The sequence below is a fragment of the Dermochelys coriacea genome, chromosome 24 (assembly GCF_009764565.3).
Source record: "Dermochelys coriacea isolate rDerCor1 chromosome 24, rDerCor1.pri.v4, whole genome shotgun sequence".
NCBI classification, from domain to species: Eukaryota; Metazoa; Chordata; order Testudines; family Dermochelyidae; genus Dermochelys; species Dermochelys coriacea.
The window spans coordinates 686,830-700,506 of record NC_050091.1 but is presented as its reverse complement, the minus strand read 5'-3'; the positions used below and the strand labels follow the sequence as shown (position 1 = coordinate 700,506).

Genomic DNA, 13,677 nt, shown 5'->3' with positions numbered 1-13,677 from the left:
TGCACCAGAACCACTCGGCGTGTCTGTCCGGCTGCAACTCCGGCACTGCCCCCCCCCCCCAACACCGGAACAAAGTCTCTCTTGTGCTGCCTGGCTGCATGGATCTGCTTACCTTTTATTGCCACTGGGGCTCTGTCATTGTCCTGGCTACATGACAGATGTAGCTTGGGGAGGCTCTGCTGGGAGTGCAGCGTAACCAGGCTGGGTGGGTGCTGCTTAGATAGGGGGAAGCTGGCAGTGGCCCTGGCCCTTGCACCAAGACTCCAGCTGGCTCTGGAGAGTCGGAGGGAGGTGTGATACCTGACAGCACAGGGGCAGGGCGAGGCCTTGGGTCTGGGATGCAGCCCCCGTGAGAGTGGGGTGCATTGTGGTGCCAGGGACGGTGCCCCGGGGGGAGGGAACACATCCTGACCCTGACATGGGGGGCTGAGGCTGCATTGCTGGGGATGTTTCACACTCGGCTGGAAGAATGCTGGGGGGGGGTCTGTAGGGACTGAGTGGCCAGGAGCTGGGCAGCTGGGGGCCGCCGGGGGTGTCCCAGGTCTGCTAGGTGAGTGCAGCTGGACCGCATGTGACTCAGCCAGGAGTTGGGGTGGGGAAAGCTCAGGGAGGACGGGTTCATCCGGGGCCTCCCTGGCTGTGCTGTCGAGGGAGCTGGCTATTGGGCCACAAGATGTGGACTGGTTTCAGAGTAGCAGCTGTGTTGGTCTGTATTCGCAAAAAAAAAGGCATACTTGTGGCACCTTAGAGACTAACAAATTTATTTGAGCATAAGCTTTTGTGAGCTACAGCTCACTAAATGCATCCGATGAGGTGAGCTGTAGCTCACGAAAGCTTATGCTCAAATAAATTTGTTAGTCTCTAAGGTGCCACAAGTCCTCCTTTTCAAGATGCGGACTGTGGCACTTGGCTGGCTTTAGCAGCCCTCCCCTGGCTCTTTGCCAAGCCCGGCTGGGGTCTTTGGAAAACTGTCAGGAAAAGGGGCCGAGCTGCCTCTGAAGGGATCCCTGCCAAACGCAGCAGTTAGGACCGGCTATGCCCACTCCCCCCAGCAGCCCAACCAGGAGACATGTCCCCACTGATGTTAGGGGAGGCCCCCCAGACAGGCCCCCCTTTGGGTGAGATCTAGAAATGATCTGCTTCCCAGAGATAAGGGGAAGGTTTGATCAGTCTGGGGGGGACGGGACACTGGCAATCAGGATACCTGGGCTCTAGTTCCAGCATGGGGAGGGGAAAGGGGTCTAGTGGGGTCCTTGATGCAGGCCCAGATGTGTCTGGGGTCAGTGTAGGGAGGTGATTTTACCCCCTATTGGGCACTGGGCCCTGCTGGAAGCCGGGGGCCAACAATCTAAGGGTGCTGATAAGCTGGTGAGGGGGCAGAGCAGAGCCCCCAGCCTGATAAAGGGTTAGGAGAGGGGCCTGATCCCGCCAGGCTCCAGGGGGCAACTGGGTTAGTTTATGAGAATGAAGGCCTGGCCTGGGGGGGATAAATGGGATCTCTGAGCGCTCAGCAGCCCAACCAGAGCCCATGGCTGGAAGAGGGGAGTCAGCCAAATTCAGACTAGACATAAGCTGCCAGTTTTTAAAGTGACTGGAGGCTTTTCCATCCCTGGCAACCTTTACAAAGCACAGGCAGGTCCTTGTTCCCAAGGTTCTGCTCTGGTTCAAACAGGAGTGAAGGCGGGGATGGGCCCTGGCCTGGGTGAACCCAGGGCTCCTACCTGGCCTTATCCTTCACGCAGCATTTCTCAAACTGGGGAGGCTGACCCCAAAGGGCGTCACAAGACTGGTGTGGGGGGGTTGTGAGCGTGGCAGTGGCTGGCCAAACACCCAGCTTTTCCGAAGGCAGCGCCACCCCCAGCAGCAGAGCAGAAGTGAGGGGGCCTGGGAAGGGGGGAGGTCGTCAGAGCCTGAAATATTTTCAGCAAAAAAAGTCTGAGCCCCACAGTCTAGGGGTTTGATGCAATGAAGCCAGTGGGGGGCGGGGCAGGGCAGGGGCTCACAAGAGTGCCCCTCACCCTGTAGGGGAAAGCCCCACTCTGGGATGACAGTGGGGGCTAATGGTTAGAGCAGGGCAAGGCCGGGGGGCAGTCAGGGGGCTGCTGCTGGGCCTAGGCTGAAGGGAGCAATCTTGAGGGGCAGGATGTGGGGGGACACAATGGGGGAGCAGGAGGGTGAAGCTGCCCAGCGCCCCCGGAGCTGGGGTGGGGGAAGGGGCCGTTTTCCGCCGGGAAAGGGGAAGAGAACCGGCGGCCGGGAAAGCTTGGACCCAAATATTTGGGGGTTTCCCGTTTCTATGGAAACCCCTTTGCTCGGGCCAACCCCCCATGCAGCGCTGTGGGGCCCACGGGCCCCTCGTGGAGCAGGCTCGCTTCAGCTCGCGGTATGAACGCCCCGGCCTAGAGCGATTCGCCGTGGGGGGGGTTCCGAAAGCGCCGCGCCTCCCCCCGGTAGGCCCCGAACCCCGCCCCGTGCCCGGCTCCGCGCGAGCTGTTAACCGGGGGCCCGGGCGCTCGGCCCCTAAAGGGTTAAGCTGGGACTTGGGGAACTTTGTTCGGGGTGGCTGCGCTCCGGCCGCTGATTGGCCCGAAGTTGGAGCTGGGGGCGGGGCCTGCCCTGCCCCCCGCCCGGTCCCTCTCCACCCGCCGTAGGTCAGTCCCCCCGCCCGGCAGCCCCGCGCCCGCCGCCCGACGCGATGTGCCCGGCGCTGCTGTTGCGGCTCCTGCTCTGGGGCCCGCTGCTGTGGGGGCGGCTCCGGCCGGTGCGCGGCCTCCGGCACAGCGTCTACTGGAACTCGAGCAACCCCAGGTACGGCCCGGCCCGGCCCGGCTCGGCCCGGCCCGGAGCTGCCGCCGCGCCCGGGGGCCGGCCAGGTAGCGGGGATGCTCGGGGCGCCTGCCCGGCTCTGCGCGCTGCGGGCGGCTCCGTGGCTGGGGGTCCGCGGCCGGCCCCGGCTCCGCGCTGCGCGCCCGGCGGCTCCTTTGTCTGCGCTGCGGGCTGCGCCCCCTGCCCGGCCCCAGCCCGGCCTGCCGGCCCCGCAGCCTTGCGCGCTGTTGGGGGACCCGGCTGCGCCTGCAGCTCGCCCTGGGCTCGCAGCCCCGGGCTTCCCGGCCCCAGCAGCGATCGGCCAGGAACATGCCCGCGGGGGGCCCTGGGAGCAGGGCGAGGGCTGGACCGAGCCCCCAGCCAGCCCCGGCCCTAACCAGCTTGCGCAGGGAGCGGGCGTTGCGCTGGGCAGGTCCTGCCAGCTTCCCTGTGCCAGGCCAGCGTTCCGAAGCGGCGCCACCCGGCCAGGGGCGAGCTGGGGCGAGTCTGGGGCTTGGGAACGGCCCAGCCGCGCTGGCCGGGGCAGGGGGCTGCGGACCTGGGGCTGCCTGAGGCAGGTGGAAAGTGCTGGCCCCGGAAGCCTTCCCCAGAGATCGCAGCTGGCCCTGGGCGGGGGTGGCCCGGTGCTTCACAGCCTGCACCCCACGTGGGCATGGCAGGGCCCAGCGCGGCTCCTGGCTGTGTCCAGGGGATGTCCCCAGGGCCCAGCCCCCCACTCACCTGCTCAGGGCCCGCCCCCCATCTGCCTGAGCTGTAGCCTTGAATTGGGAACTTTCCTGTCTGCCGGAGTATGAGCCTGTGGCACCGAGCCCCAGGGCTGAGCAGGCAGGTGGGTTCTGGGGCTGGAGCGTTGGGGCTTGTCTTTGCTGTTTCTGTCCCCTGGAGTGTGGCACTGGCTCCTGCCCCATCTCTGCGGGCAGCATGAGGGTGCCAGCCCCCTCCATCACTCTAGGAGCGAAGACTTTAGTGTTTGGGCCCTGCCTGAAGACTCCTCTGTCCGTTGGATTCCGGGCTCCCTCAGCATGGGGCAGAACAGGCCATGCCCTGGGACACAAGGGGGGATGGCGATGGGGGTGCTTCAGGGCCCTCCCTCTATGACTCTTAATTGTGTTTGAGACTTGACTAGACTAGACTCTGCCCCATGGCGGGAGGCAGGGGCCTGAGGGAAGACTCTGCCCCATGGCGGGAGGCAGGGGGGCTGAGGGAACTGGCTGTCTAGTGCATGTGGAGCCCTGACCTTTCCCTGCTGCTCCAGGCAGGAGGGTCCTGGCTCATCCCTGTGGTGCTGGGCACAGGCTGCGCCAGGCTGCCCTGGAGGGTCTTGCACAGCTGCACTTGGGGTGAGCCCGTCTCCCCTGCTTGACCCAGCCCCTGCCATCCCGCTCCCAGGGCTCTGGCCTGCTGGGAGGCATGAGAGTGGGGGGAGAGCTGGCTCCCAATGCTGCAGCATTGGGGGCAATTTGGGGCAAACCCCACCCTGAGCACCTGACTTCTGCCATGGGATGCGCGTGGAGCCGCAGCGGTTCGGGGTCGTGGGGAGTGTAGGTGTCTGAGTTGTTCTCTCCAGGCTGGGGGCTCCTCTGGGGTGATAACACCGAGAGTCCTGCCCCCCAAGTCCAAGTGCCTGATTTCCCTGTCCCGTGGAGGGCCAGGGGAGCTGTTAGCCCCTTATCCCTCGGCTTTGGGGCACAGAGCACATACGGGCCCCTTGCCTGTGCTGAGACCCACTCTACCCCCAGGCCCTGTGGGCTTGGCCCCCTCAGGGACTGAGGTTGCTGATGCTCTGGGTGGGAGGGCTTGGGCTCCGGCTCGGCAGGTCCTGACACCCAGTGGTTACTGTGCCAGCCTGTCACAAGGGAGCCTGGTCCCTGGTGAGAGGAAGGGGCTTCCCCAGGAAGTTGGGGGAAAGGGGGCAGGCCCGGGAGCCGTAACCTGGGCAGGGCTCAGGTACAAAGAGGAAGTGGTGGCAGAGGAGTCCAGCATCAGGGGCAGGGGTGTGGCAAGGGGGTGCCCAGGGCCAGGCCTGTGGGGAGCTTTGGGCCTCCAGGGTAGCCCCTGGGGAGGCTGTGAAGGGGTCCAAATTCCCCTCTTACTCCTGGCACACGGGGGTGCCCTGGGGGAGCGGAGGTGCCATCTGGGTCACTGGGGAATGAGCGGAGAGGGGCACTAAGAGAAGAGGGGGTGTCCAGGTGAGATGGGAGCGCTCCCTCCCCTGCGCTGCTGGCGTCTGGGCCAGCCAGGGGTGAATGGCTGCACGGGGGACGCTCCGTGGCCTGCCCCCCTTTGCATCTTTGTCCCACTGCTTGGAGCCAGGTTCGCTGGTGGGAGCTGGCAGAGCAGGGTGGAGGCGGGGCCGGCTGGCCGCCTGGCAGCGTGACTAATAGCGGTGCCGGCTGATCCATTGGAATCCAGTGTCAGCCTTTGCCAAGGCTGGTGCAGGGACTAGCTGGGCTGCGCTCACCGGGCGCTGCCCGGGGATCGGACGGCCCCGCTGGAGGGGCCAAGCTCCCTGGTGTCCTGCAGCAGAGAGGCTGGACTGTGGGCTGGGGGAGAGGCTCTGCAGGGTGTGCGTCCCTAGTGCTGGCCATTCCCATTGGAGCTGCTCCCATGGGGCGTAGAGGTTGCCCGTGGGCCAGGAGGCACCTGGAACTCAGTCTGCGGCTGGGAGGCCAGGTCAGAACTAGTCGTAGTTTTCACTGCACCCCCTAGGCAGCCCGTCCCCAGCCCTGTGTGTGCCCATGCCCAGGGAGTGATGTAGCAGGATGCCCTTGGCAGCTGAGCCCTGCTGTCGTCCTTGGCTATGCCAGGCAGGTTCCCAACTGCCTAGCCCAGGAGAGGGCCTGGGGCAGAGGGGAGGGGGGCAGCGGGGCTTGGCCTGCAGCCCTGCTTACATCCTGGGCTGTTGCCCAGTGAACACAGAGGCCGCCAGCCCTGCCCTGCCCAGGGGAGGTGGATGGGTCAGGTGTCTGCGTTTGGCAGCCGGGGCTGGTGGGTGGGGCAGGGCAGTGTGAGCGCTTACCTGCCCAGCCCTCGTTAAACGGGCACTGCTGTCCCAGCCCACTGCCTGCCAGGGCAGGGCACAGCCTGGCGCTCCTTGCCTCCTGGGCACACCTGCCAAGCTGCCCTCTCAGCCTGGCAGATTAAGGGATTCAGCTGGACTGAATTCATCTACCCTTGGTGGGTCTGTCTCATGCTCCGGGTGGATTGACAAAGTGGGCACAGCCCAGACCCCTGCACCTTCTGGTCCCATTCCTGTGCCATAACTGATAGACCTTGCTCCCTCCCATTGCCAGCACTGCCCGGTCCAGCCTCAATCCTGCATGGCAGCCACTGGGAATCTGGATCCTATTGGAGCTGCCTCTGGGCCTGGCCGTGCACTGTGTGCGTGTCCACGGGCGTGTGAGCTCCCCTGGGCCTGGCTGTGCATTGTGTGTGTGTGCATGGGCGTGTGAGCTCCCCTGGGCCTGGCTGTGCATTGTGTGTGTGTGCATGGGCATGAGAGCTCCCCTGGGCCTGGCCATGCACTGTGTGTGTGTCCACGGGTGTGTGAGCTCCCCTGGGCCGTGCCGTGCACTATATGTGCGTGTCCACAAGCGTGTGAGCTCCCCTGCGCCTGGCTGTGCACTGTGTGTGTGTGCGTGTGTACACACGTGTGTGAGCTCCCCTGGGCCGGGCCGTGCACTGTGTGCGTGTCCATGGGCGTGTGAGCTCCCCTGGACCTGGCCGTGCACTGTGCACACCAGACTTTGCCCAGGGGCCCGTGCTGGCCCCAGCAGCTCGGTGTGTGAGCAGCGTCCCTTCCCCCCACTGGTCTGTCACAGCCGATCAGTGCAGCAGGGCACTGAGGCCTGTGCCTGGGGCAGGGGCTTTATGCACTCTCAGCTCGCGGCCCAGCGTGGCTCTGAGCCGCGGCCCCGGCTCCCCAGCCGCCCCGCCGAGCACATTCAGTTCCAGCAGGCTGAGCCTAATCGGAGCTGATGCCTTTTTGTTTTGCGAGGCCGGCTGCCCAGTAGCTGTTTCAACAACTGGAGCCGAGCGCTGCGTGGGAGCCAGTGGCTGACACATCTGGCTGGGGAGCCCCCTACCCTCCAGGTGTTAGGGACTGGGCCTGGCCTGACCACCGGGGGAGAGGGACTGAGCCTGCCCCCCTTGCACAGCCCCCAAAGATGGCAGATGCAGTGGGGTGAGCCGTGGGCCAGTTTAGGCTGCAAGCACAGTTGTCAGGCCCTTGACCCCATTGGCTCTGCATGTCTGGCCTGCGCTCCCTGGGAGCTGGCACCCACTGGGTCCATCCCTCTGGCTGAAGTGCCCAGGAGGGGTGAGCAGGAATCTCGTCTCCCTATCCCAGTGCCCTCCCCCTGGAGGCAGTGCCAGGGTTGCCAGCACGGGAAATGGGCACAAAGAAATCTGTAAACCCAACGCAAGTCACCCCTGAGTTTCCCGGTTCCTTCCCTGGCATTAGCTTGTGCCACCCTGGGGACACGCACGGACTCCAGAAGAAGCCAGGGGTGGGGGGTGCAGCTCTCAGGATGTGGGGCCCGGCTGAGAACATTGGGTGTCATGTCCCACTCTGCCCCAGCTGCTGCTAAGTGTCTGGCTGCAGGAACTGCACCCCTCCACCCAGGCAGCGCGGGCTCTTGTCAGCCTCTGGGACCAGACCTCCTCCTCCAGCTGTGGGGTACAGTGGGAAGATGGTGAGTGTGGCTGAACTCTGGGTATTTTCCCCCACAGCCGCTCCGGCAAGGGTTTGATGGGTGCGGAGGGGGTGCTGCTGTCTCTGATCTTCCCTGCCCCTCCTGGCACCATGGCTCCTCCCCCACCAGCTCCCTGCCCCCTTGCTGGCCCCCCTTAGCCCTCCTGGCACCATGGCTCTGTGCCCATTCACTGGCCCCTTCTCACTCCCAGGTTCCTGCATGAAGACTATGCTGTCCAGGTCTCCATCAATGACTACCTGGACATCTACTGCCCGCACTACGAGCACCCAGTGCCCACGGGCCGGGCTGAGACCTTCAGCCTGCACATGGTGGACACCGAGGGCTACCAGGGCTGCTACGAGACACCTGGTGCCTTTAAGCGCTGGGAGTGCAACCGGCCCGACGCACCCTTCGGGCCAGTCCGCTTCTCTGAGAAGATCCAGCGCTTCACGCCCTTCTCGCTGGGCTTCGAGTTCCAGCCAGGGGAGACCTACTACTACATCTGTGAGTGTTCCCTGGGGCTCCCCGTGCCAGCTTGTGCCCCCCAGGGGCCCCCCCGCGCCCTGCCAAGCGGGGTTGGCTCCAGACTGGGCTGTGGGTGTCCATGCGGGCTGGGAGGCAGTGCCCTGGGAGGGGGTTCTGTCTTCATTTCCCCCAGCCTGCTGCTGTGTGCCAGGTGGCCAGGAGGGGGCACCCCTTGCCCAGGTCTTGGCTCCTTCCCAGCAGGATGGGGGACGGTTTTGTTGGCCACTGCCTGAGTTGGGCCCTGGCTGGGTACCCTGCTCCAGCCAGCCAGTGCCAGCTGCCCCCAAGAGCTTGCTGACCCGGGCTGCCAGGGGCTGGGTTCTGAGAGGGGTGGGGAGCGGTTCCCTGGGGTCTCTTCCCCCCCACGCCCCAGGCCATCCAAACGATCTGCTGCTGTGCCTCCCGTGATGAAGCGGGACTGTTCTTAATGTTTCCTCTGAATAGTGTGGGGGTGCCTCAGTTTCCCCTATGCAGTTCTTAAGTATCTAGGTGGTGGGATAAGGGTGTATGATTGTGGCAGAGCCCTAGAGGGCAGGTATGTGCAGGGGTCTGGACACAGAGAATGGCCAACACCCTTTTTCCTGGCAAGGTGAGAGCTAAAGGGTTGGAGAACAAAGGAATCAGGTGCCCTCCTGGCCCGGGAAAGGGACAAAGCCCAGAGGAGGGGGGCTGGAGAGAGTTTCAGTTTGGGGCTGGCTGGGGACATGGAGTGAAGTGCAGACGGGGTTGTCTGTCTCACTGCCCCCCAAAATGGACCCAGCTGAGGGGTCCTGTTTTCTGCACCTACAAGCTCTGTGTTAGATCATGTTCCTGTCGTCTAATAACCCTTCTGTGTTACTGGCTGGCTGAGAGTCCCGTCTGACTGTGGAGTTGGGGGGCAGCACCCTCTGGCCCCCCCAGGACCCCGCCTGGGTGGACTCGCTGTGGGGAGTACAGGGAGGGGCAGAGGATGCTGGATGCTCCGAGGTCAGACCCAGAAAGGGGGAAGCCGGGTGAGCTGTGTGTCCTGAAGACAGGCTGCTCCCAGAGAGGAGACTCCCCCAGAGTCCTGCCTGGCTTCGTAGGGAGCAGTTCGAGAGCATCGCCCACCCGGGGACTCCGTGACACCTCTGTCCTGGGTGCCCGGCCTGGGGGGAGCGTTGGCCTGCTCGGGGTGTGACTGAGGAGTGGACTGGGGGTCCGAGGTGGCTGAGCTGTCGGGAGCAGGGCTCCCCTGGGGTTGTAGCCTCACTGCTCTCCCCCACAGCGCTGGCCCTGGGGTGCGCTGAGATCCCCGGTGCCTGGGGGGGAGTGGCGGGCACTGCCCTGTGGGTGGATGGGAAGGTGGGAGTAGCTGGATGCTTTGGCGTCCCCCTAACAGGCGGGCCTGACAGTGACCCCGGCTGACGCTGCTTTCCCCCCGCCCCGAAGGAGGGGCTGGACTGATGGGTTTCCCAGCTGTGCGGGGGACGGGGGGACGACTCCCTTCTGCTGGGCCCAGGTGCTTCCTGCTGCGCTAAGACCCCCGCCTCGGAGCCGCCTGCCAGGCGCTTGGGAGCTGCTTGTAAATCCCCCTCAGTGGCTCCTTGGGGGGAGGGGGCCGAGCGTGCTGGGGGCTCCTGCAGAGGGGGGACTGGAGGGGGCGGGGGAGGGCCCTGGCCTTGCCTCCTGGATGCCTGGGTTCGGGGCAGTCCTGACTCCCAGCTGTGCCCATGTGGGCAGTGCCCTGACGTCCCTGTCTCTGCCCCCAGCTATCCCCAGCCCAGAGAGCGCCGGGCGGTGCCTGAGGCTACGAGTGGCCGTCTGCTGCAAGGCAACGAGTGAGTCCGTCTGGCCGGGCGCTGGGGGGGAGTTGGGGGGGGGCCGAGCGGGCCCCCCCGTCCATGTGGCAAGAGCCTGCTAATGGGACCCAGACGTGGGGTGGGCATGAGCCCTGGGGAGGGGAAGGGGAGACAGCCCTGCCCTCTGGCTCTCAATCTAGACTCTTCCCAGAATCCCTTGCAGCGGGGGGAGGGCGGCTCTGTCTAGGAGACTCGAGGTGTCTGGCTGGTTTCATCCTGGGCATTAACCCTTTCCAGCCTGACGCTGGGGGCTCTGCTGCTGGCCCTGGGGGGAGGGGACCCCGATTTTGGAAGGAAATGCCATGGACACCCCTACACCTTGTGAGGGGGGGCAGCAGCACATTGGTACAGGGAGGCTGGCCAGGGCCAGTTCCAAGGATCTGGGGGGGCAGCTGAAGGGCAGTGCCGGGGATCCCCGGGGGGGGGGGGAGAGCTTCCTGTTGGAGACAGAGTCACTGACGGATTCTGGTTTTGATTTGTTTCCAGCAACAAAGCCTGTGACAGAAGTTCCCAAATCTCAGCCCCGTGGGAGAGGGGGGTCAGAGGGTGAGTATGTGCGGGGCGGGGGTGCTACCTGACTCAGGGAGGTGGGGGGCATAGGCAGGAGGAGGGTTCAGGGGGTGAGTATGTAGCGGGGGGTGCTACATGCCTTGGGCAGGGGGAGAATAGACAGGAGGGGGTTCAGGGGGTGAGTATATAGTGGGGGGATATTACACGCCTTGGGCGGGGGGGCATGGGCAGGAGGGGGGAGTGGGGGAGCTCACCATGACCAGCTCCCCCCAGCTCCTGGGGCCTTTTGCTCTTGTTCTCTCTGCAGACACCGAGCCGCCGGGTCACAGCACCGCGCTGGCCACGCTCCAGCCCCACGGCCCCTGCCTCAGCCTTGCCCTCATCCCCCTCCCCCTCCTGTGGCTCTGACCCGCCCTGCACTCCTCGGGGGTGGGGGGGGTGTCTCCTTGCTGCAGAGTTGGGGATTTTTGGACTTTGTCCCCACGAAACCCTCCAAGCGGCCGACCCCACCGCGTGCATTGTGGGGCGGGCGCCTTCGCCCCAGCTCGGCCCCCCGGCTCCGCTGCTCCTGCCAGTCCCCACAGTGCCCAGGCTGAGGTGCTGGAGCCCAGGATGTGCTGGTCCCAGAGATGCCCCGTGCTGGCATTCGGCTGGAGGAGAGGCTGGCTGGGTGGTAAGAGGGAGTGCCCTGGTGGAGGGCAGGTACCAGGGATGTTAGCAAGGCCAGGGTGGCTGGGACCTGGGGCACAAGGAGTAGCTGGGGGCCTCACAGTGGGAGGTTGGGGGGGGGGCCTGGTGCTGGTAGGCTGTGGGGGTGAAGGGAGCTCTGGATAGAAGTGCCCCCCATCTGCTCCATCTTTGGGAGACGTGATTTGTCATGGGGGGCGGATCCCAGGCAGGTTCCCCCTTGGTGCTGATTTCTGGGCTCCGGTTCCTAGCTCAGCTCTCAGGTCCCTGGGCACCGTGCTCACCCCTCCTGCTCTAGCCTGCAAGGGGGCAGGCCTGATGCTGACTTCCCAGCCTGGCGTGCTCCCCTGACGGGCTCTCTCCCTCCCCAGGGCCCTTCTCCCTCGCCGATGCACCCGCTGCTGCTGGTCAGATGCCCGCCTCCATCCTGGCCTCATTGGCACCTCCTGGTGGTCAGGGCTCCTTGCACCTGTGAAATGGGCCTTTGCTTATGGACGATTCCCAGAGACTCAAGCAGGAGGGACCCTGACGGGGAGGATCCCCTCCCCACCTGGCACATTCCCAAAGGCCCCATGGGGAGTTGGAGGATCCTGTTGGTTCTGGCCCTGCAGAGTTTGGCCCTGGACAGCACCCGGGATTGACCCCCCCCCACCCCCCTCCACTGGCAAGACTGGACTGTCTCCCCGGAGCCCCGGCCCATCTTGGGCCCTGGTGCTGGGCGCCAGCCCGGTAAAGCCCCTCGCTCTGGCGAGACTGATCTGTCTTCCGTGAAGACGCCCCCTGGGCCGTGTACAGTTTCTATTTTTGTATCTGTGTTTAGCGACTGAGCCAACCAATAAAGCATTTGCAAGACGCCGGTTCCTCCGCTGGCCCCTCCGGGACCGGGCAAGAGCAGACGCACACGCTGCCCGCCAGCCCCTGAGGCTGCAGTCGGGTGTTGCCCTGGCCACGTGCCATGCATTGCTCCCCTCTCCCTAGGGGCGGCTCTCAGAGGAGCTGCTGAGCCCTGGGCTTGCTGCTGGTCCATACCGTGCCCAGGTGTGCCCCACCCTGGGCCCTGCTCTCCCCCCAGGCCCTGCTCCATGGGGCTGGCTCTGGGTGACACTGCCCCAATCTCTGGCTCAGCTGGCTAGACAGCAGGTCCCTGGGAGAGGCCTGTAGGTCTGGAGTGAGAGGCGGGGGAGCCCCGTGTGGGATCGTGGGGGGCCTGCCCCAGCCTTGGCGAAGCTCCCACAATCCCAGCTGACGCAGAGTTTCTCCTGGCCATGAGGGGCCATGCAGGGGGCTCCCCCTCTGCCTGTTGCCTCAGCGCAGCAGCTGGGCTGGGGGGCCCAGCCTCACTGGGAGGACCCCTGGGAAAGGGAGGGTGTGTTGTGCTCCCCCTACCCCCCTTGCTCTCCGGGTCTTAGGGAGCCTGTAGCAGGCCCGCGTGTGGGGGTTGGGGGGGCGTGTGGTCAGATGGAGGGGGCGCTAGCAGGTGAGGGGCGCATGGTGGGTTGGCTCATCGTCCCCTTTCCTGCCGGGGGTTTAATTGCTGTGAGTGGGATTGAGCCAGGGGCTAATCTGTTATTACAGCTCATCCGCCTTTGGGGAGCCGGGGCCCCGCTGGCGGCTACACCTCCCCAGCAGGGGGCAACCCGTCACGCAGTGGGGCCCTCCAGCAGGGGGCGCTGCTCTGCGGGCCAGGTGGGGGCTAGTGGGAGCTGTGTGTGGAGGCCGGGGCCCGCCTGCCCTGACTGACGGCAGGAGCAGCCTGCAGCATGGCCAGGCTGGGTTTCCGCGGAGATGGGGGCGGGGGAGCAGGGAATCGATAACCGGTCAGCGTGGCAGAGCCAGTGCAGGCACCGCCGGGCACACGCCCCCAGTTCTCCCGGGGATGGTCTTGTGGGGGTACCTGGGGCACTGGGAGATGGCTCCTTAGGGCAGGGGCTGCTGTCTGGGCTGATAGGGGAGACTAATCCAGCAGTCAGGGGTTAACTGGTTTTGCTCAGCAGCTGGGCTGGGGTGGGAATGGGCAGGGGGTGCCCCACTCAGTCACCGCTCTCCTGCCTGGTACCAATTCTTTGCCCCAGGGAGTTGCTCTCTGGGGCCCCCCTCCTCTCTCTGCGGGGAGCCCGGCAGGTGGGGTGCCCTGTCCCTAGGCCCAGGGCTTGTTGCTGCAGGCAGGGTAACTCCAGGAGCCAGCGGCTGCTCGCTGCCCCCCGGCAGGAGCTCAGGCTGTCGCCTGCATACCAGCGATCGATGGAATGTTGCGCTTATTGCCAAGCGAGCTGCGCAGCGCCGGGAGATGTTAACAGCAGACACAGCCGGAAGACCGCCCGAGGGGGGGGGAGCGCCTGCATTGCGTCGGGGGGCACGTGGGGGTAATGTGGTGGAGATTGGGGCCTCACTGTGCTGTGCTCAGCCCGGGCACCGAGACCAAGTGGGCTTGCAGCCCTCAACCAGGCTGGGGTGTCCTTCTCTTCCCCCCCAGGCTGGCACGCAGCCCCCCCATCTCTTGTGCCCCCAAAGCCTCTTGGTAAAAGAATAAATTGGGCCGTGAGTTCCTGAGAGCAGAGGGCGGCCCCCCACCCAGGCAGTAAGTGCTCTTCCCTACCCCCTGCAGAACAGCAGGT

At 65.3% G+C, this 13,677-nt stretch overlaps 1 protein-coding gene across 2 annotated transcripts; it reads left to right on the top strand.

The window, feature by feature from the left end:
* The first annotated feature begins 2,628 nt into the window (after window positions 1–2,628).
* Window positions 2,629–11,917, top strand: EFNA4 (ephrin A4). Of its 2 annotated transcripts, XM_038382898.2 has the most exons (6): window positions 2,630–2,808; window positions 7,732–8,024; window positions 9,776–9,844; window positions 10,352–10,411; window positions 10,683–11,048; window positions 11,434–11,917. In XM_038382898.2, exons 1-5 carry the CDS (start codon window positions 2,696–2,698, stop codon window positions 10,781–10,783), a joined length of 636 nt encoding a protein of 211 aa, XP_038238826.1. In that variant the 5' UTR covers window positions 2,630–2,695; the 3' UTR covers window positions 10,784–11,048; window positions 11,434–11,917. The 2 variants fall into 2 exon arrangements, with proteins under 2 accessions (XP_038238825.1, XP_038238826.1); XM_038382897.2 differs by lacking the exon at window positions 10,683–11,048 and having other exon boundaries at window positions 2,629–2,808.
* Window positions 11,918–13,677: the final 1,760 nt, after the last annotated feature.

Coding starts and splice junctions, on each gene's coding strand:
- EFNA4 (XM_038382897.2), top strand. CDS start 2,696: ATGTGCCCGGCGCTGCTGTTGCGGCTCCTGCTCTGGGGCCCGCTGCTG. Junction 9,845..10,351: donor CGTCTGCTGCAAGGCAACGA/GTGAGTCCGTCT, acceptor ATTTGTTTCCAG/CAACAAAGCCTGTGACAGAA. Junction 10,412..11,433: donor TGGGAGAGGGGGGTCAGAGG/GTGAGTATGTGC, acceptor CTCCCTCCCCAG/GGCCCTTCTCCCTCGCCGAT.